This window comes from Trachemys scripta, chromosome 2 (genome assembly GCF_013100865.1).
Source record: "Trachemys scripta elegans isolate TJP31775 chromosome 2, CAS_Tse_1.0, whole genome shotgun sequence".
Lineage (NCBI taxonomy): Eukaryota > Metazoa > Chordata > Testudines > Emydidae > Trachemys > Trachemys scripta.
The window spans coordinates 35798750-35821971 of record NC_048299.1 but is presented as its reverse complement, the minus strand read 5'-3'; the positions used below and the strand labels follow the sequence as shown (position 1 = coordinate 35821971).

At 42.3% G+C, this 23222-nt stretch overlaps 1 protein-coding gene across 9 annotated transcripts in view; it reads left to right on the top strand.

Annotated features, from left to right (window-relative positions):
- MLLT10 (MLLT10 histone lysine methyltransferase DOT1L cofactor) overlaps positions 1 to 23222 on the top strand; it is a 233769-nt gene that overhangs the window by 111744 nt on the left and 98803 nt on the right. For all 9 annotated transcript variants that reach the window (XM_034760295.1, XM_034760293.1, XM_034760296.1 and 6 more), the window contains one exon: positions 21588 to 21683. In XM_034760295.1, coding sequence (XP_034616186.1) covers positions 21588 to 21683 — 96 coding nt within the window. The remainder of the gene's footprint in view (positions 1 to 21587; positions 21684 to 23222) is intronic.

Genomic DNA, 23222 nt, shown 5'->3' with positions numbered 1-23222 from the left:
TCTACCACATCGGGTGGCAGCTCTCAAGGGGGGTTCTGTAATCTAACCCGTCACAAGTATATTATAGTTATTTCATACAGCAATCTTGATTTGTTTTACATATCACATATTCGCAAAGCACTCTTACAGTTAAGACCACAGATCAGAATAAAAAAGTTAGTTTACTACAGTTAATAACTTTTTCTCAGTTGTATTTTTTTTTAACCTTTTAATAATTTGTATTATCAGAGGACAATCCTCTTAAAATTGTATCCCTACTTACATATAATGCAAATTCTTATCTTTACTGGGGATAATGTTACCAACCTCCTTTGTAAAGTGCTTTGAGACCAACTGATAAAAATTGCTATAATGAGAGCTAGGTATTATTATTTTATTATAATTACAGATCATTACTTACTTACAGATCAGTAAGCCAAGCATAGTATGAAGGTTAGTTATTTTGTTCAAGTTGATTACCTTTTTCATGCGACACTCATCTGATATATTATGCAGATGTCAATCCATTGCTGCTTGTCTTGTCTTTATTTGACTTAGTTCTTATGGAGACTTGGGAAAATACAAATTAGTGCTATTTATGGGACGTGGTTCTAAAAGAAAAATGAATGGTCATGTAGCTTTGGATAGTTGAAAAGTGTTGAAATTGTAAGAAAAAGTCCTCTGGCTCTTTTTTTGTGGTGGGGAGGGGGAGGAAGGTAGGGGAAGAGAAGGCAGAATCTTAGCACTTAGGAAGAAAGGTCTGTGTTGAAAATCTGCCCAACTGGATTGTAAAATGTACCACTGAGAGGCTAATGGCAGTAATGCTTCAAGAGGCCTATTTGATTGTAATGTTCTGGATCTAGGAGTGTGGTCTTGTTTATCCTGTATGCACTGTAGGTAGAAAACATTTCTAATATTAGTTGTGCACAGTGGGTAAGTGATTGGTTAACTAGTTGAATGCTAATGGCCTTGAAGTGTGTGCTTATACTCTGAAAACTGACTCTTTAAAAATAGCATAGTGGTTTTCCATGTTTCTTTTTTACAGGCTTCCATTGTGAACCCGCTTGGTTTTCAAGTAAAAAGATGTTATGTTTATATTTATTTTACCCCTGACTGTCAGACTAGACTGAGTTTTCATTGGTGACTCTCTAGCATTGCCAATAAGTAAAGATTCTTCCACTGTAAATTAATTATTCTGCTGATATGTAAACCAACATATAATTCAGTATTATTTTTGTAATGGTAATAGGGCTAAAAAATAGTTTTAACATGCAGAAAAAGCAAGGCCCAGATTCTGTCTTCAGGTAAGCACATGCAACTCTTGCTGAAGCCTGAGAAAGATGGTCTCATTTTCACATAATCCTCTTTTTTTTTTTTTTTTACTCTCATGGCAGTTTGAATGTCAAACGGAGATTCAAACAAACTTGATTTTCTACATGCTGTTTTCTCAGGTTTCTTTTATTTTCACGTGTCGTCATATTTACTGAAGCTACCTGTGATATTGAGCCTTATTTGCTAGTTGCTTACAATGAGTGTTTATTTTTTGATGACATCAGAAAATAACTTTGGGACAGTAATATTTTCCCTAAAGACTTTTCTAATCCATCATTACACCTAAAATGTTGATAGAAAATATTACATTGCTTGCATTTCTCAGAACAATAATTGTCAAGGAACTATAGCTTCAAGAAATAAGATTAAAAATGGCCTAAAACCACAATTCATATAATATTCTGGCTGTCTGAGTAACAAGCCCAGACCAATTAGAAAAAAAATTCGTATAAAACTGTAAATTAAACTGAAGCTTTAAACGTTGTAGATGTAAGACTTCTTAATTTAAAAGATGTCAACTATTTGTATCCTCCAAAGCGTAGTGTTTCTCAGCGCATTTGCTGCCTTTTTTATTAAAAAATAAGTAAAGGGTAGCTGAAAGCCACCTTTTGTGCTTCCCCTGATCCTGGCTCAGCTAGGGGTTTCTCTAACTTTGCCCTGGCTAGAATTGTTCATATGGTGTGTGTTTCATGCTGTGTCTTCTATGAGTGCCCTTATTACTTGATGTGTTTTGGGGAGGGCCATTCCCTGATTGTTGTGCTCATTGTCTTGACCCCGAAAGGCAAGGCACACTCAACTCCAGACTTTCCATTATTAATAAGGTTCAATGAACCATATATTCAGCAGAAGACGATTGAGCCAGGGCAGTCAAATATATTCACAGTTGCTTGCAATTCCCGAGTTCCTGAAATGCATCAGTTGTTTGCCTGAAAACTAGCCTGTGAACAGAATAGGATTTTATGACCTCTGGCTTTACATATTTTTGTGTAAAATTTATCACATTTCTTATTTGAGGGCTTGTCTACACTTACAGTGCTGCAATGATGCAGCTGCGCCTCTGTAGCAATGAGGCCTTGTCTACACTACAGTTTTCTTGACAAAAGGCAGCTTTTGTTGACAAAAAGTGGAGGTGTACACATTGCAAGGCTCCTCCTGCCAAAAAAGTCATTTGCTACGCTGACAAAATAAAACCACCTCAGTGAGAGGAATAGAGCTTTTTGCAACATAGAGCAATGCAGCATCAGTGTTGACAATGTGTTCCTTACATCGTTTATCTGGCCTCCAAGTGGTATCCCACAATGCCCCTGTGACCACTCTTCTCATTCTTTTGAGCTCCACTGCCCTGCATCCAGCTACACAGGCATGTGCCCCTGCACTTTCAAAGCCCCAGGAAGTTTTGAAATTGCTAAGCATGGAGAGCTCACATAGCTACTACCTAGCTGAGCATGTGGGCTCCCAGCAGCCAACACACTCCTGCATGGAGTACAGGGGTGGGGGTGGATCTCCTTGGTCTGTGGGGAGAGGAGGCTATGGGAGAACTCAGAGGGAATCATGTAATCAGAACATTAATGCGGAATCCTGCTCTCCCAAGCACTAGGACTGCAGCGTCAGGCAGGGTGGGATGGGAGGAAGAGACTGATGTGCTGTGCAGAGCCAGGGAAAGAGGTTGGGTCCACTCTGGGTCCACTCTAGGTCCACTCTAATCCTGTTCCAGCAAATGGTCTTCATAGAAGCACAGCTTGATGCCATAGAAGCCAAAGCATCCCTGCCCCTAGCCAGATTCACAACTATCACAAACCTTATCTCAGAGGTATGAGCCTGCCTCCAAATACAGGCTCATACTGTCTTGCAGCTACTGGGACACATGGTAGCCACAATATTTGTGTTCCGACATGCAAGACTAGGGTCTGTCACACTCACTATGCACTGAAGCCATGAAACTATAAAACTGGTGCATACAATACAACATAAACATCTCAGCATGCTACCTACTCGATTGCCAGAATGCGACGGCAGACACACTCAGCAGGTACTTCTCCCAAGACCACTAATGGGAGATGAATGGCGAGATTCTGAGATCAATCTTTAGCCGGTGGGGTATTCCCATCATCGACTTGTTCGCCTCCCCAACGAACTGCAAATGCTCAAGGTTCTGTTTGTGAGCAGGATTGGGACCACAATTACTGGAGGATGCCATTCTCATCAAATGGGAGGCACAACTCATATGCTTTTCCACCAATTCCACTGATATCATGCGTGATACATAAGATACTAACAGACAGGCCAAGGTTATCCTCATAGTCCCGACATGGCCCAGACAAGCATGGTACCCTTACCTGTTATGCATGGTGATATGCACTCCACGAGCTCTCCCTCATCGTCCAGATCTGCTGTCTCAGCACAACAGTGGCATTCTTCATCTGAACCCGGAGATATTCCACTTACAAGCATGGCTCCTGCATGGTTCCATCATGACGAACTAACCTGTTTGGAAAAAGTTAAATGTGTTGTTAAACAGCAGGAAGTTAACCACTCATAATACTTTCAAAAATGGAAGAGGTTCTCTGCCTGGTGTCAAGAAAGATATTCGACGGGTGCTGCAGTACCACTACCATTAATGCTGGAATACCTACTGGAGCTGAAGAGTTCAGGGTTTGCTATGAGCTCGATCAAAGTCCATGTTGCAGCCGTTTTTGCATTCCATCAAGAGATCGATGGAACCTCAACTTTTGCACACCCTACCACTAAGCGCTTCCTCAAGGGTCTCCTAAAAGTTTGCCCAGAAGTTCGGCGACCTATGCTGGCATGGGACCTCAACCTGGTGCTGAAATGCCTCACCATTCCACCATTTGAACCATTAGCCACCAGCTCCTACCTATATTTATCTATGAAAGTGGCCTTTCTGGTCACTATTACGTCCGCCAGAAGGGTGAGCGAGATAGGGGGTGCTCATAGCTGATCCTCCATATACACCATTCTTAATATATGGAGATATACCTATCTCAGAGAGCTGGAAGGGACCCCAAAAGGTCATAGAGTCCAGCTCCCTGCTTTCACTAGGAGGACCAAGAACTGATTTTGCCTCAGATCCCTAAGTGGTCCCCTCAAGGATTGAACTCTCAACCCTGGGTTTAGCAGGCCAGTGCTTAAACCACTGACCTATCTCTCCCCCCGTCTTTCTTCAAAGACAAGGTCATGCTATGCCCGCACCCTAAATTCCTACCGAAAGTAACTTCAGCATTTCATATGAACCTACCAATCCATCTCCCTGCGTTCTACCTTAAGCCTCATGGCACTCCAACAGAGGCTGCTCTGCACACATTAGACTTTAGGCGTGCACTAGCATTTTACCTTGAAAGGACCAAACCATTCTGGAAATCCCCATGACTTTTCATCTCTACTACTGAGCACTCGAAAGTAGACGCTATTTCCACTCAGATTGTCTAAATGGATCTCCACCTGCATTCAAGTGTGCTATCGTATCTGGAATACAGAACCAACCGAACATATTAGAGCATGTTCTACCAGATCTGTTTCAACCTCCATAGCGTTCCTAAATAATGTTCCAATATTGGAGATCTTTAAGGCAGCCATTTTGGGCCTCTGTCAGCACGTTTGCTGAGCAGTATGCAATCACTCATGACTCCAGGGCTGACACCATAGTGGGCCTCACAGTACTTGCCTCAGTGACTCAAACAAACCCGAAGTCCCCCCAGCCCTCTGAGAGGCACTACTCTATAGTCACCTGAAGTGGAGCACCCACAGGGACAGCACTCAAAGAAGAAGGGAAGGTTACTATCTTGTGCATTAACTGAGGTTCTTTGAGATGTGTCTCCCTGTGGGTGCTACACTACCCACTCTCCTCCCCCTACTTTGGAGTTTGCAGTAGGGACTCTGCAGTAGAAAAGGAACTGGAGGGCTTGGGTCGTGCGCACGCTACATGTGACACTAACAGCACCATGAGACTCCTACTGTGCACACATGATCCGCACCGACGCTGCTACTGTAAATCTCCGATCAGTGGCGCCAGGACACACTGACACCTGAAGTGGAGCATCCACAGGGGAACACATCTCGAAGAAGGGAGTAACCTTCCCTTGTGTGGTGTGGTGGCTAGGAACAGGAATGGCTGTGAACCACCCAGCCTCCTCCAGCTGCCCTAGGAGCTGCTGCCTCTCAGGACTTGCCTTTTCTCCTTGCCCACCACACAGCGGCTCTGCTTTCCGCTCTGCCGCCTGCTGGGGGCGCTGGTCTCCTCTGGCTCTGGGAGGGGGCCATCACTGGTTGCCACTCCGCCATTGTATACAGTTTGGGGGGCCAACGCCCCCCCATACCTTCAACTCTGCCCATGACGGAGCACCGGGACTATGTTGTGGCCCACTGTTTGGGAACTTCTGTGTTAACCCATTAGCTTGTGTGTCTGGAGGGGACGTTTTAGGTGGTATTCTATTGTCAGGGTTTTTTTTTTTCTTTTTTTTTCAAATCCTTGCTACAGTTGAAAAATGGAAAATTTGACCATAATTATAGAAGCTAAAGTTTTGGAAGTCTGTTAAGTAAGACAATATCACAAAGTGTTGCTTAGGAACAGATTTCATTTCTACAAATGAATATGTATGTATTTAAATAGTGTCAAGATTCAGACCATCACCAGATGTTTTATTTTTAAATGTGAAGTAGCAGCAACTACTGAGGCACAAGATGATACTTCAGCAAAGACTGAATGCTGTTGCATGTCACTATCCTCAAAGTAGATACTCTTGCTTACTTTGGTAAGTCAGTCATACGGCAGTTTAAGTTGGCCACAAAATAATACTGTAGCCATTAACCAGGTTAAAACCAGCATTTTATTTTTGATTAATATTTACATAACACCTTGAATATGTGCATACTTAAACAACAGAGACAAGCAAAAACAATGAGTGGGGAGGTAGCATGCTGAGATGTTCGTTGTGTTGTATGCACCAGTTTTATAGTTTCATGGCTTCAGTGCATAGCGAGTGTGACTGAGAGCCTTGTTGGCCATTGATGTAAAACATGCATGCAATGTTGTCGGTTATAATGCGGATAAATTCATTCTTTACATTGTGGACTGCACATAGCTCTAGTAGATTGATGTGTAAGTGAGTCTCCCCAGGAGACCATTTGCCTTGAATCATGTGTTGATTCATATGTGCGCCCCAACCAATCAGGCGTCTGTGGTGATCACAATCGATGGGGGTTCCTGTTGGAATGGGATGCCATTTTGTGGTCTCATCTACCATTGTAAAGAGTCTAGGACACTGGTTGGCACTGGGAGCTGTTTGCGTAGGCTGTGTTTGCTGGGTATGTATACCGTGCTTAACCAGCTCTGTAGGCACCGCATATGTAGTCTTGCGTGTCGTACCACAAATGTTGTGGCTACCATGTGTCTCAATGGTTGCAAGACAGTATGAACCTGTATTTGGAGGCAGGCTTGTACCTCTGAGATAAGGTTTGTGATAGTTGTGAATCTGGCTAGGGGCAGGGATGCTTTGGCTTCTATGCCATCAAGGTGTGCCCCAATGAAGACCAGTTGCTGGAACAGAATTTTCGTTCATTTATCTGTAGCCCTAGATCCCTGAATAGTGTGATAATGGTTAGGACTGTGTCCATTGTTTCTTCTTGAGTTGATCCTTTGAGAAGGCAATTGTCCAGGTAAGGGAAGATCATTATTCCCCCTGTTTACAAAAATGTGCTGCAGCTACCACTAGGGTTTTGGAGAAAACTCTTGGAATAGTAGATAGGCTGAATGATCTTGGAGGTCAAGGGCTAAAAACCAGTCCCCCTGTTGCAGTGCTGGCAGTATCTTGCTTGCTAAGAGAACTTCAATTTTGCTGTAAATAATTTTAATTCTTAGTTGTATATATTTGTCCGTTCGTGTAGTTAGGTCTCTCCTTGGACTTTCCCCTCTGTGGGGAATTTCCCCAACCTGTGGACTATGACGGTTTTAAAGACGGTTTTAAAAACTGTGCTTCATGTCCGTGCTCCTTCTCTGTGAGTGACAAACACCAGCACTGTCTTTACTGTCTTGGTGAAGCCTGCATCATCGCATGTTGCTCCATCTGCTGTCTGTTCCCATCCAGAACTCGAGTGGCCCGAGGACTTTGCCTCCACAAGTACCGCATGGAGGAAGGTATGCTCCCATGTGTGCAGCCAGATCCAGCACCAGTGTATCTGCCGGAGCAGCGCCTGTCACTGGCGGTGAGCGCCTTCCAGTGCAGCACCCACAGTACTGATGCACACATTGAAGCCCCATCGTGCACGCAAGAAGCTCAACAGCTTTTGGGGACCGCCGCCTAGTGCAGCATTGCCTCCCTCAGCCATGCCAGGTCGGATGTGAAGTCACGCATCAACGTGGATGCACCTGCTCCAAAGAAGTCTTGTATGGAGCATAAGTCTAAGCATCCTCAGGCTCTGCCAGTGCTTCCCTCAGCTCAGGTGCTTGGGCCACCGTCAACACCGTTGGACCATCCGGACTTTCACACTTGGTCCCACGCATACCGGGGCGTATGTCTCCCTGTACGCCGATGGCTGAGCTCCTCTTGTCATATGCTGTCTCTCCTCGGCGCTCCGGTCCTCCGCCTACTTTGAGACTTGGGCATATGAGCTCCTCCTGCTCCGCCAGCATCCTGCTCTGCTCTGACCTTCTCCACGGGTACCCCCGATGGATGAACCTCTTCTCCTCATGGACCATCCTGCTCTACCGATGGCACGGATGGTCCCACTCCTGCCAGACCCATCTTCTGACTCAGAGTGCTCCTCCAAGCCAGACCCAACCTTCTCGCCTGCTCGGTCCTACAGCCCAGACACTTGGCACTGACCTTATCCATCGGCATATGGTCCATTGGCCGACCTGTGGTTCTGCTACCCATGGTTGCTGCCGATGCCCACTGATCCCTATGCCTGGCCCTGCTGGCCTACCACCTGACTGTGGAGTACAACCACACCCTCATCACTGGCCATCTCTGACCCACACCGCTCTTCCTTTATGAAGAGCTTCAGGATGCCCCTGCTCTATTGGCATCATCGGCACTGATGGCACCCCCAGACCCCACTGGCGCCTCTTCGTCGCTGGACAATGCGCTTATTCCCCCTCCTCTTTCCCCTCCCAATGACCATGTCCAGTACCAGGGATTACTTCGCCACATGGCTGCGGCTCTCAATCTTCCCATGGACTCCCAGAATCAATTCCTGGGCATTATACAACCCCCGGGACCCTCCCATACTGCCCTGCTGAGCCATGAAGGCATCTTAAAGCTGACTCATGCTATCTGGCACTGGCACACCCTGGCCGCCTGTGCCCCTACCCTGAAGCAGGCAGAATGCTGCTACTTCGTAAATAAAAAGTATGGACTTTTTATTTACCCACCCACTGCCTAACGCTCTTGTACATGTGGACACTGAGTCCGTCAACAACATTTCAAGTCCATACCACCTGATTGGGCTGCGAAGAAGCTGGATCTTCTAGGATGCACGGTCTATTCATCTGTGGGGCTGCAGTTCCTCATTGCTAGCTACCAGGGCATCTTGGCAAAGTACGACTTCCTTTCCTACTCTAAGTAGTGGACTTCCAAGCCTTTCTTCCTCCAGAGAAGCAACAGGACTTTCAAGACCTTCTGTACCAGGCAAGTTGGTTGCCAAGGTCGCTTTTCAGACTTCAGTTCATGCTGCTGACGCTGCATCCTGCTATGTAGCATCCAGGGTAGTGCTCCGCCATGACTCTTGGCTGTAGTCTAGCAGGTTTCCAAAGGAGGTCCAGACTATCCTCAAGGACCTCCCTTTTGACAGCCGTAAGTTGTTAAGCGACAAGATGGATGAGTCCCTTCACTTCCTCAAGGCCTCCCGTGTCACCCTCTGGTCGCTGGGCATCTATACCCCAGCTCCTCTTGGGACCTGAATCTCGTCCTCTCCAAGCCGCCCTTTGAGCCCTTCGTGGCCTGCTCCCGTGGCCATCTTTCCATGAAGGTGATCCTCCTGTTAGCTATCACCTCCTCACGGCGCGTTAGCGAACTGGCAGCTATGATCACAGACCCGCCTTTTACTGTCTTCCAGAAGAATAAGGTCTCTTTGTGTCTTCGTCCAAAGTTCCTCCCCAAGGTGGCCTCTTCCTTTCACCTCAACCAGTGCATACATCTCCTAATCTTCTACCCTAAACCATATACCTCCTCCAGGGAGCCAAACACTCCACTCCTTTGATGTTCTCCAGGCGCTGGTCTTTTATCTCCAATGTACTCATGCCTTCCGGGTGTACCCTGGCTCTTCGTCGCCATTGCCGAGCACTGCTGGGGTCGTTCCTTCTCCTCACAACGCCTCTCCAACTGCATCTACCGTTGTATCACAGACTGCTATGCACTGTCTCTTGTCTCCCCCCCGCCCCCCCAGGTGTCACAGCCAACTCCATGCATGCATATGCAGCCACGTCCGCTTTCCTTGCAGACGTTCCGTGGCAGGATATTTGTTGGACAGCCACTTTGTCCTCTGTCCACACCATTGCCCTTGCATTAGTGACTGATGCAGCAGTCGGTCGAGCTGTCCTGCAAACTGTGTCCTCTCACGATCCCTTGCACCCGGTGCCACACTGAGCACTGCTTGCTACTCTCCCGGTGTTTGGAATCCACATAGGAATCATCACTTGAAGAAGAAGAGAAGGTTACTTACTGTAACTGGAGTTTTTCGAGGTGTGTGGTCCCTATCTGCATTCCAGTCCCGCCCTCCATCCCCTCTGCTCTGGGCTACTTTGATTCTTGGTATGAGGGAACTGGAGTGGTGTCGACCCGCACAGCCTCTTAAAGCCTCGGATGCACCAGTGTGGTCGACGCATGATGCACATGTGTGTCAATGGACACTACTATGAATATTTCTGGCTCTGGTGCATGGTGCGCATGCACACATGCATTTGGAATCCAGATAGGGATCACACATCTCGAAGAACCTCCAGTTACAGTAAGTAATCTCCACTTATTCTTTTATGTTTTAGAACTTCATTTAATTGTTTTGCATTTTTCTGAGTTAAAATAACTCATTTAAGTAATTTGTGTTTTGTAATTAGGCATAAGTATCTATCCAAGGCTAAGCCTACTGGAGAACACAAAGTCTTACTCTGTTGTTCTAATAAATTAGTGCTTTAAAATATTGACTATTTTGGGTATTATTTGACAGGTCAGTTGACCAATTATTTTTTGACGGGACAAATGCCCAACCCTACACACTCCAGATATGAGTTCCCAGTTGGACAATCCTACAAAACTCTCCCATATGTGTTAGGTCAATCCCCCCCTTTCCTTACCAGTTGCCACTTCATCCTGGAACTCCGGAATACCTTTTGGCCCCAGGATTTCTGTGACCAGAAGAAAGATGTCCCATATTTAGGCCTTTTAAAATTTGGTTGACCGTCCTGTAAGCATTTTCCTAGACATAAAGTTGCAGCTATGAAATAGACTTCTGGACTTATTTTAAATAGGAGGTGACATTTTCCTCCTGGTAGCTAATAATAGAAGTTTTGCTACATCTGTAAGTGTATAAAAGAAAACAAGTGAACACTTTTAATCCCCTGAAATAATCTAGATCGCACAGCATGCAGTTCAGTCAAAGCAACTGAAGAAATTTTACTAATCAATAACTTATAAAAGTTTTTCATTTAATGACATAAAATCTTTGGTCTTTGTGAAGTAATAGAAGTATGCCTTGTCTTCTCATTTTTTTCTTCATAGAGAACAGTGTCTGGAATAGTAGTTGCTACTGTATTCCAAAATGATATACCGCTGTCTGTTTTCTTATCCTGCAGCCTGCAATTATTGTAATTAAAGTAGGTGTTATATAACTTAAGAGAGAGTTGTTCTTGAGCTCCCAAATGTGAAATAAAGCTTTCTGATTAATCATAGCTATGAAATATGAATCTCTGGTTACGCTAGTTGTAGTTTAGCTATATCCTAGATTAAGGTTTGCTTGTTCTTGGGTGTCTATGTATATGTATGCAAAATATATTTAATATCAGTATCATAAATGTTTTCCTACCATATGGTCTTCCCACTATAAATGTTTTCTCATTATCACAAGCTTCGTTGCATGTCTATTTAAATACAATTATCAATGTATTCTCCATTTATGGGATATATAGTTGCCTGTGCCAAGTTCACAGCTATCTAAAATGGCAGTGCTGGTTAGGAGCAGTTGAGGTTAGGGTTGCCAACTTTCTAATCGTACAAAACCGAACACCCTTGCCCTGATGCCTGCCCTGCCCGGCCCCACTCCTTCTCTGAGGTCCTGCCCCCCGCTCATTCCATCCCTCTCCCTCCATTGCTCGCTCTCCCCACGCTCACTCATTTTCACCCTGCTGGCTGAGAGGGTTGAGGTGCGGGAGGGGGTGAAGGCTCTTGCTGGACGTGCGGGCTCTGGGGTGGGGCTGGGGATGAGGGGCTTGGTGTGCTGGAGGGGGCTCCAGGCTGGGGAGTGGAGCAGAGGGGTTCGGAGTATGGGAGGGGGCTCTGGGCTGAGGCAGAGGGTTGGGGTGCAGGAGGGAGTACGGGCTCTAGGCTGGCTGTGTGGGTTCTGGCCAAAAATGGAAAGGGGGGGGAGTTCTGGGCTGGGGCAGAAATTTGGGGTGGGGAGGGCTCCAGCTGGGGGTGTGAGCGCTCGTGTGGGGCTGGGAATGAGGGATTGGGGTGCAGGAGGGTGCGCTGTGCTGGGACCGAGGGGTTCAGAGGGTGGGAGGGGGATCAGGATTGGAGCAGGGGGTTGGGGTGTGGGAGGGGGTCAGGGGTGCAGGCTTCCAGCGGCGCTTACCTAAGGTGGCTCCCGGAAGCAGCTGCATGTCCCCTCTCTGGCTCCTCCACGGAGGCATGGCCAGGCAGCTCTGCGCGCTGTCCCGTCCACAGGCGCCACCCCTACAGCTCCCATTGGCCACAGTTCCCAGTGGGAGATGCACAGTTGGTGTTTGGCGCAGGGGCTGCTTGCAGAACCCCCAGGCTGCCCCTGCTGCGCCGCCGACCAGACTTTTAATGGCCCGGTCGGCAGTGCCGACCAAGCCGCCCGGGTCCCTTTTCGACCAGGCATTCCGGTCGAAAACTGGACGCCTGGCAACCCTAGTTGAGGTCCACCTCATGAATCTTAAATGTTCAGACCTGAGGCTGTAAAGGGGATGCATATCATCTTTGGTCCAGCTGGGATCAGTTTATATATAGGCATCCAAGCCCTGCCAGCCACTTTGAAAAGGGGGAAGAAATATGGCTCTCTGCAGAGGAGGTATCATCCACGTTAGAAGAAGGAAGATGGATCCAAGGACAGGTCTCTAGGGATGAGATCTTCAGATCTGAAGGGTCTTTGGAGAGTGTGTAACCCAGGGCCATCTTCTGTGGCGTGCCCTGAGGAACCTATGCTAGTGAATCTAAGTGGTAGTCTTTCGATCTGGAGGGAATGCCAGACCAACGTGACTGCCAGATCTTCACTTTTTAGCACTTTGTGCTAGATCCTCTTTAGATCCTGATAGACTGGTTTCCCCTCTGTCGTCTCTTCTTTTTTTCTTCCCAGAAGAAGTGGGTGTGTTTTTTGGTACCAAGACTAGTGTCTAGCCTTAGCACCCAGTGGGATAGACCTTGAGATTAATCTGGCTAACTCTTGGATCAGACTTAACCCTTTATCTCAAACAATAACTTGCCCCCTTCTTTGTCTCCTGTAAGGCCAAAGCAACATTGGTCCAGCTAAGGAGATTGTTTGAGGGGTAAGTTGTCTTAGAAGAACCTCATTTAGATGTCTGCCTGTGTCCTTGATACTGCTGTGTAATTTGATCTTCAGTCATGCTGAAGTGATTGGATCTCAGTCCAAAGCCCCAGTCACACATTGAATATCTTCTTTTTGGGTGGTCCAAATTTATTTAGTGGATACTTTTGGAAGTCTTAGATACTAGACTTCAAGTTTCAAAGACACTGCTTTGGGTCTGCTTTGGTCTTAATTGTCAGCTTATCAAAGATCTTTACCCCAACAGTGTAGGAAACTGAGGAGTAAGTACTGGTAAAAGGCTTCTGCATGAACTCCTGTTCTGGTTTCGTGCAACACAAGAGTCTTGGTCCAGACATTTGTATCGAACCCTTATATTTCCCTTTTCAGCACTGGTATATTCATTTCCTGGCAGCCTCGGATGGCATTGTTATGGACTGTTGGGTCCTAAAAGTCATCCCGAAGGGCTATGCAATGCAATTCTGCTAGATGCTGCCTCCTAACCCATCTTCCCTATATTTTTTTTTCAGGGATCTATTTTCATGGTCTTAGAAGATCTATATCACTTTATTACAGGGTGAATTTGATTTAAATCAAATTGATTTAAATCATGATTTAAATCATTAGTCAGGAAGACTCGATTTAATCATGGATTTCTACATAAAAGTGCATTCTGGTTGCTTGTTATAACCTTAATACATATTTTTCACCACTCAGAGATAGAGGTAGGTTTCATTTTTAGAAGGTACACACTATACATTTTTAAAGTGATTTATTTTAGTTTTACAGCTATGTCAGAAAATGAATGATTGTTTGATTATTTCATTTACCAAAGGTAATTGAAGCAGATATTTATGAAGTCATTGGGAGGTGAACTATCTCCAATTCAACAGTTAATCATTAATATTGGGAGGATTTTCTTGCCATGCTATATTAGGAGGACAACATCACCAGAAAGACATTTAAATTGTTTTATTTAACTAAAACAACATTATGTATAGTGGATTTTTTTCTTCAACAGCAAACATAATATTTTAGCAAAACAAACATATGAATTTTTGAATTTAGTTTAAACATTCAAGTTTTTTTTAAAATCAGGTTTGTTTTTGTTAAAATTGTTTAACTAAAATAGTTAAATGAAATATTTAAAACAAAACAAACAAAAATTAAATCGACTATGTCAGCCAGGTCAACATGAGAAACTTAAAATATTGGCTTCTGCAGCTAACTCGGTCATCTTCACCTTCCTTTTCCTGTTTGTTCATAATCTGGAAAAGAAAAACCAGCTTTCCTGCTTTTTCAGCAGGAAACGATCACTCAATTTGGAATGAATTAGTCCAAAGGAAGAAAATATTCTTTCTACGCCAGCAGAAGAAGCTACTGCTGTTAAAAGTGAGATTATCACTTCAACAGTCTCTGAATCCAAGTGCTTAAGTGACTTCCACCAGTTCACTATGAGTGTGACTTTCTTTAAAACATCAGCAAACGTATATTTCTTGAATGGTTCACCCTTAGTGCTGAAGTTTATTATAGTTGGCATTATGGACGGATGGTTGCTGGATGTCCATGTCATAGCCAACTCCTATTCTTCAGCAGTTAAGGTTTGACCCTGGTACCGAGTATTGAGCCTAGTTGCAAGAAGATGAACTGGAGATAGTGCTTGTCCCATTCGTTTTTTTAATGCTTGTAATTTAACTCTGTCATTGCTTATTTCTCTTTTTAAGATCTCACTCAGTTCCTTCCAAATTTCAACAGTCAGCAATAAAACAGCTATTTCCCTGCATTTTGTTCAAGGCTACAGAAATAAGCTTCAGGGTACTCAGCATGTGTTCCACATTTCTCTTAAGCCCAATGTTGAGAACGTTGGCTGTGACAGTTTTTCAGTTTTGTTCACAAACTGTCATCAGATTAGTCCAGTTCTTGATATAGTGCTCAAAACTGTCCACTACTGAGTTCCATCAGACTTCTTGTGGGAGAGTTAGCTTGGTTCCTCCCACTTTTTTCAGAGCAGCTGCTGCAAAGTTGTTGTTAAGGAAGTATTTTGCAATTTCAACAACATTAGCCTTTATTTCTGGAACACTGAAGTCTTTGGCTAGGAGGTGCATCAAATGAGCACTGCAATTGTATTTTACTAGCTTGGGACTCTCTTCTAAATAATTTCTTCTCGTCTTGAATACATTTGCAGCATTGTTATTGTCTGTGACCAAGCTGCATACTAGACATTTGAATTTATTTTCACAGTTTAATAGCTTTTACTGCTACTTCTTGTAAGTATTCTGCTGTGTGTGCATTTCCTGATGTATCAATTGTTTCTGTAAGAAAGACATTCCCTTCTTCTGTCACACAAGCACATACAACAGGATAATTGTGGACATTGCTCCACTCATCAAGACTCAGGTTAACTGAGGGTTAATTTTACCCTCTAGACCTTTTGCAAACTGCTCAATTTCTCTTTCATACACTTTATCCAGGAATTTGCCTGCAACATCTGCTTTGTTGGGTGGACTGTATCCTGGTCTTAATGACTGAACCATGTTAATGAAGTGTGTGTTCTCAAAGGAGAGTTTGTTGCATAAACAAACTGGGCAGTTTTTTAATCAATTACCTCTTTTTCTAATCTGCTGGTTCTTATCACAAACTTATCTATGGTTGTTTCTGGATGATGGAGATTTTTTTTTTCTTTTTGCTACAGGTGATATACTGTGACTATGTGACATACATGATGTGACTGAAACACTATCATTGGCAAATAACTCTGAAACTATAGAAAATGATGATGATCTTGAAGGTGGATAGTCTTCAGAATCCTAAATGTTGAGGATGGATTCTCCTAAACAAAATAAGTCAATGCAGTTATTTAATTATTATTCCCATACTGCTCATTTATTATTACTCATTGCATTCACTGACACTGAGTACTACTTTAAAGGTGAAATTGTAAAAGGAAGATCTGCCTATTTCAGCTACTTATTTTTTATCACAGCTGCATCTAAAATGATAGTACCATAGAGTAACAACTATATTTTTTTGCTCAAACATGAGAATTCAAGAATAGTCCAGAAGGAAGACAGGCAGTCCTTAAGAAAGAAGTATGAAATAAAAAAGTTTACCAGCCTGAAGATCCTGCATGTTCAAACATGTTCCTTTCATCATCTTCAACTCAGCTTCCTCCCGAGAAGGAACACTTCTCATGATGTTGTTTCATTCGGGCAACCAGGCCTTGCATTTCTTTGTTGCACTGTTCGCATTTTGCACACATGCCTGCCTGTCTTACCCACAAGTAGAGGAACTTCATTAATATATTCCCAAACTGGGTCTCTCTTATGACCTGCTGCCATTATAGGTTTTCCCTTCTAGTGAGAGAATGATATGGTAGATCTCAAATCAGTGAAGGCTACACTCAGAAAGACCTCAAGACTTCTGGAGTATGCTGCTCAAACAGTTTCACTTTTGTTTCTACTGCCTGTCCCTCCCTTCTCACATTTATCTCCAGACTTCTTCTCCTTGTCCAGATCTATTCCGCCCCCAACAATCTTCTATTCATTGAACTTTTTGAAGCTTTGCACTTTAGGGCTAGCCTACACTGGCAATGCTAGAGCGCTGCTTTGGCAGTGCTTTAACTTGGCTTGTGTAATCACGGCATAGCGCTGGGAGAGAGCCACCTCCACGAGAGGTATAGCTACCAGTGCTGGGAGCGTGGCTCCCAGTGCTGATGCACTGTTTACACTAACGCTTTACAGCGCTGAAACTTGCTGCGCTCATGGGGGTGTTTTTTCACACCCCTGAGCGAGAAAGTTGCAGCGCTGTGAATTGCTAGCGTAGACAAGCCCTTAGAGAGAGGTAAGGGATTGACTCTGTGTACACAAATTTGCAGAAGGACAATAGGATTGAGGTCTGTTATTTCTCACCTCTATTTATTTATTTAAATACATTTTTTGCTGTTAACAAGCATGTTATCTCTGGAGACACAAATCCACAGTTTGAGAATTGGAAAACTAAGCATCTCTGATGGTATCTTCTAGACTGAGCACTGAGTCCCATTGGGTAGATAGAACCTAAATAATCTATACAGAAGCCCCTGGGACCTCATAAGATTGGGTCCCTAATGCATGAACTATTGGAACTCGTTTATAAAACTTTCCTTAAACATTATGAATATATTGTCTCATACTATAGAATTAGAATTTTTAATCCCTATTCCATGGTGAGAGATCTTTGAGCTATAATGTGTCTTAATTAAAACTATTTTTACATTCGTTTTTTTGATAAAATGCTTTTTGAGGAAAAAACCTATTTAAATAAAAAAAATCTGATTTTTGTCCACCCTGCATTATTAGATTGGAGACAGTTGAACGAGTACACCTGGAGATTCAAGTATTATGTTGTGATGGTGGTATTCATTATCCTTTCCTTATCTGTTAGGACTGGCTTAGGCCTTTAAGTGTTCAAGCTGAAATTGCCATCATTCTATCAGAGTTGTAAGTGGACAGTATCTTTAGTTCTGTGTAAGAAACATTCATAGTTATAAAGTGCTGTCTTTTGGACAGCTCCCTGGGTTTTTACAAAATGTGGGGAGTCAAGGCAGTTCATTTCAGAAATTTAGGAATCTCATAGATACCTGAAGTTGGATGATTGGTCAGTTCAAACCCACTCCTTTCAAGAAGTTTGTCAGTCTCTGAAAGTAATCCTCTTTCAAGCCCTGGGTCTAAAGATAAACTTGAGGACTTTTGGGGAGATGATGCTTCAAATAAATATAATTACAAGCAATACTTTGGGTTCTGAAGTGTTTCCTTACACAAAATCAAGAGTTTTGTAGCTAGATGTTAATTGACAGTACCACACCCATGTGCTACAGAAATAAGTGCTCATTCTCAGCCTTTGTATCCGAAGGTGTTGGGTCTTTGGAACTGCTGTGCATATTATCAAATCTACAAGGCTGATTTTCATCTGTTAGGGAAAAGGAATTTGCTTGCAGACTCTTGATACTCCAGCATGGGAAGAGGAACAACAAAAATGGTCCTTGAAGACAGCAGTGGCACAGACTCTGTGCTGGAGAAGAGAATCATCTGTCCATAGATTTTTTTGCTACAAAAAACTCTGTGTGTAAATGTTCACTTTTTGTTAAAGGACAGGAAAGGATACTGGCATGCTGACAGATGGCTTTTTTAGGACTGGAGTAATCATTTCCTGTTTTCATTCCGTGGTTCATTTTCTGTATGTTATGAGGAAGATAAGAGGAGACAAAGCTCACTTGCTTTTCATAACTCCAGCCTGGGCTTGTCACTTCTGGTGTTTTGATCTCATGCAACCTTTTTTGGAATTTTCAGTACTTCATCCTGAGCTTCCAGATCTTCTGCCTAGAAAGGAGGTCAGATTTGACAGTCAGGCCCAGAATCCTTTTATCTAAAGGATTAAATCATGCTCCAAAGAGATGCAGGACATAATTTTAGAATCCAGGAAGGCGCCTACAAGGAAGCCAAGGTTCCTTGAAATGGAAAAGATTTGTGTGAACTATGGCCAATGGATTGTGTACTTTACGAACATTGATTTCTGATATTTTTGAATGTTTGTTTTAGTTAAATATATCAAAATTTTATTTCTTAGAATACACAGAGTAGTTTCTAGATCTGGGAGAATAAATGGTTTTTCAGTTTACTTGCAGTTCAGAAAAAAATTAGATTGATTTGAATCCAAAAATTTCAAAAAATGTGTCAAATAAAAAAAAATCTGTTTTTAAGTTAAATTAAATGTTTTGTTTGACTTGAAATACATTTTTTTGCATTGTGGTTGTGGTGGTGACCTCCTTTATAGCCTTAGCTTACTGATGTAAAACAGTCATCTGGGATGTGGGAGACTTGAAAACAGTTTCCTCTTCTGCCTAGTGTGGAGAAGGAATTTGAATGTGGGTCTTAACTGCATTGCACTTGTGTGCCCTAGCTACTTGGCCATGGGTTATTCTGTGGAAGCTTTTGCACTTTTTATATATAATTAAATAGTCATTGGAGCAGGGACTTAAACTTGAGTCTCCCAAATCCTAGGTGACTGAATTGTTACAGTGCTATGAATAACAATAAATAATCATTGGGCCAGAGAGAGAGAGAGAGAGCAAACATGTGTGAGTGACTCCATAGCCTGGTGGTTAGGGCACTCACTTAGGGCATGGGATTCCCAAATTCAAATCTCTATGCCACAACAAGTACAGAGGGGAATGGAACCCTGGTTTCCAACATCCCATGTGAGTGCTTTAACCACTGGGCTAATGATTATGAGGGAGGCCACCGCCGCTGCTAATCCCCAAAAATATTTTTTTCAGGCCAAAACTATTGAGTGAATTTGTCTCAAATTCACAAATAGATTTGGATCCACCAATAAACTATTAAACATATTGTCCAGCTCTACTTATTTATGCTTTCCACTGCGAGGTTCCAGAATCCCCTGTCCTTAGACATTGTACAGAAGTTCTGAATAGAACATATCAAGCAGACAGAAGATTTTTTCCATTCCAGTGGCTTGAAATTAAAATTTAAGACAGATGGAAACAACCTTTTAACTGTTTGGGAGAGCAGTCTGTACTACCCCCTTCTAAATGTTATCTTTTATTGCTACACTAGCTTCATGGGGGGGCAGAACAAACTACAGGGTTTTGTGGTTGTGGGGCTGTTTATACTGTGTTCCACAAGGACAAAATGGCTTTATGTTCTTGCTGTATATTTATGCTGAAGATGTTTTGAAATTCTGTTTTTCTTAAACCATATTCATTTCCTGGTGAGGCTAGGTAATATAAACATGATTTTAAGAGGGTGCTGAGTTATTTAGAGAAGATAAAACTTTTTAGAAAATCAGCCAAGTTATTTATAGTTTATGGTTGTAGAGTGTGGAGTTTGCTTTACTCATATTTTCAAAATGAATTAGACTTTGCATGTAGACTTTTTCAGTTAGTTGGTGACCCATTACTAAGGAAGTTTAAAAGCCCATTCAGCTAGTTCTAAAGCAGCTTTTATGGCATGCTTATCTGATGGCTCTTCCCTTGCAAATATGTGGAAAACTGACTTTTGGAGTTATATTTATATGTATTTACATGCATTTCTCCCTTGATATGACATCTGATTCTGACAGTGTTGCCATAAGAGCAGTTTTGCAGCCATTATCAAATAAGTATTTTGCTCTCCTGCTGGGGATTGTATAGCCACTTAATCTTCATGTCGATCTATATTGACAATTCTCAAAAGAGGAAGAAAGGTTACTTACCAGCAATGGCTTGAGTATAATGCCTTTGCAGATCCACAGTGCCCAGCTTCCTTCTCCATCTTTTGGAGTACTTCTTCTGAGTCTTTCAGTTAGCCAAAGGAGTTGGGACCATGCAGACTTTTTGTACCTTTGTGTCCAAACATTTGCTTCTGTGAGGGAGTGGTCATATACATGGTACTGCTCTACTGGGTATGGTGCAGGTGCACAAAAATCCTGGAAATGTGAATCTGCAGAAGTAAAATATTCAAGGAACAGTTGCTGGTAAGTAATCTTTTTTCCCCCCTAGTGACTTCAGGCAGCATCATCTTCCCAAACAAAAGTTCAGTAATGTTTATAGGGAGAAATTAAAACCCTAAAACTTTTCAGTCACAGGAAAAATGTAGAACTTCTACAGCAGGTTGATGCTATAAAAATCACAATTTTTATGTTAATACCCTTCTATTGAACACAAAATATAGGTCCTGGTTCTGCAAACATGCGGAGGGCTTGTAGGCAGGATCATGGCCCTAGATTGGAAACAGTTAAGGAAAGAGACAATTTTCTTTGATATTTGCACAGTATTAGCTAGCTATACTTGTTGTGGTCAGTAAATAAAGGAAAACAGAAATACTTTCTAATTTTTCAGCGTATTTTAAAAGGGAAATATTCTGTTTGCTCAGTTAAACATACTGAAAGTTCAGAATGATTTTCTCTCAGTATATGAACTAATAACTTTGAGACTGAAGTTTGTAATAAATAACATTAGTGTAGTTTTCTGGAGGGTGGCCATCTTGGTAAAAGTGTCATTTGTGATACCCGTAGTAGAGCAAGACTGAGATTTGTAAATTAGTTAATGTTCTGCCTTACTGTTGATTTATAGTAATAACCCAATGAAAAATAAAATTTTCACTATTAATACAATAATTCTGGTGGAAATACAAGAACTTTAAAACAGAATGGATATCAATATAGCTTTTTAATTCAATTTTTCTGTAATGTTATGGTACCAAGATCTTGATTTTTGGCAAGACGGTTTTATTTTAGTAACACTAATAGATTCAGTAATGCTAATTGTAACTAATAAAGAATTTCAGTGTATGCTGCTTCTCAATGCAAACATTCTGATGGTTCTGCTGAACAAAATGTGCGTAGTTTAATATTTGAAATATTAGTCATTTGACTTTCACAAGAATGTAACTTTTATAGTCAAATTTGTGTTTTGTGTTTAAATAATAGAAAATTGTATTATGTATGTCATACATGGATTATGTTGAAGATGAACCTGAACTTGGGTTATATTTTGCTTTCATATTTTGTAGAAATATAAAGAAAAAGACAAACACAAACAAAAATACAAGAAGCAGTCTGAGTCTTCACCATCTTTGGTTCCGTCTCTTACTGTAACTACAGAGAAAGTAAGTTTTCTTTTTCCCCCTCCTAAGGCTTAAGTTCAAATGAATTATTAAATTTGCATTTTGACACGTTTTTAGTAATGTAGAGTTGTAAACTGTTTGTGTCTGTGCTATGAAGAATGTCTGAGAATTTTATAATTGCAGAATAGTTACTAGATAGTGGCTATAGAGACTGTAAGAAGTTGTACTTGTCTGTGATAATATTTGGTGAATTGAGAAATATGAAAAATTAAGTTATTCATACTCCATTGTAATAGGACTCTTTATACATTCCATGGGTGGCGTACCTGAGCCCACTTATCCACTGACGCTTTAAAAAACACCGTACCCCAATCTGGGTCTATTCTGGTTATGTGATATGTATGTATCTCGTGATCCTTGTAACTGATACCTGTAATCCCTCATAACTCAAGCCGGACCCCAGATGTACAGTACCTTCCCTCTTAACTTGTGTATATTTAATTTTAAACATTAACTTTAATAAAAATTTTAAATCTGCTCTTGGAGCATTTGCCAGACTATCACTGACACAAGAAGTATTCAAGTCAATAATTGCAAACTCATGAGCACGGTACACATCCACAACACATCACATTTCTTGAGTGTTAGCAATTTTTGCCTCTTATCTGCCTGCTGCATTGAGTCTTCCTTCTTGTTGTGGCAATGACTTGACTCTAACTCAAGGGACCCATGTGAAATGCCAAGTTGTAAAGAATATTTTTAAGAGGGACTACAACACATGACACACATTAATGGTGCTGTTACAGGAGCACAGTAGCTTATAAATGTTTTTCTTCCGCAGAGTATGAATTCATTTTCTCCCATTTTTTGGGATCTCAGGTTCTCAATACTGTTTGACACATGATTCTGAAAAGTGGTGGTTTGAGTTCATTAGTTCTTGGTACTCACCAGTATAATTGTTTTGTCTTTCTATGGAAAGATGGCAAAACCCTGCACCCAGACCCTACCATGTGGCAATCTGATTGCTGGATCTTTACTCATTGCTCAACAAAATATAACCTTTGTGTTTCCAAAACACCATGACTCTTGTCAGAGCATATAAAAACCTGAAACTTCTGCTTTTCACTGTCTGAGGTTTCCAGAGGAAAGGTGTAATCACCTTTTCAAGTAACTGTATAAGTTTTGGAGATCCATCACTAACAGAGCAGATGTTCTCAGTATGCTTGGACACTTTCATTTCTTCTCATCAAGATTAGGAACATTCATTTGAAGTGTGCACACTTTTATAGTTTCATAATTAATACAGTAAGCCTGCCTTTTGTCTGTTCCTCAAATGTCTTGTGAAGGGAAATGTTCCAAAGAAGCTAATTTGTGGTCTTGGAATGTATGGTCTTTTTTGGTCTTGGAGTCATCCTTTTTTCAGCCATTGACTTCTGTTTTGGCCTGGCCTGGCCTGGCCCTGCATAGTGTACTTGTACTTGCTAAACATAACAGACGATATTTGGCGATGGGCGATATTTGGATTGTGTTGCAGCTCAGCTGGCTGGAAATGGAAGGAGTACTAGCAGAAGAAACTGCCTG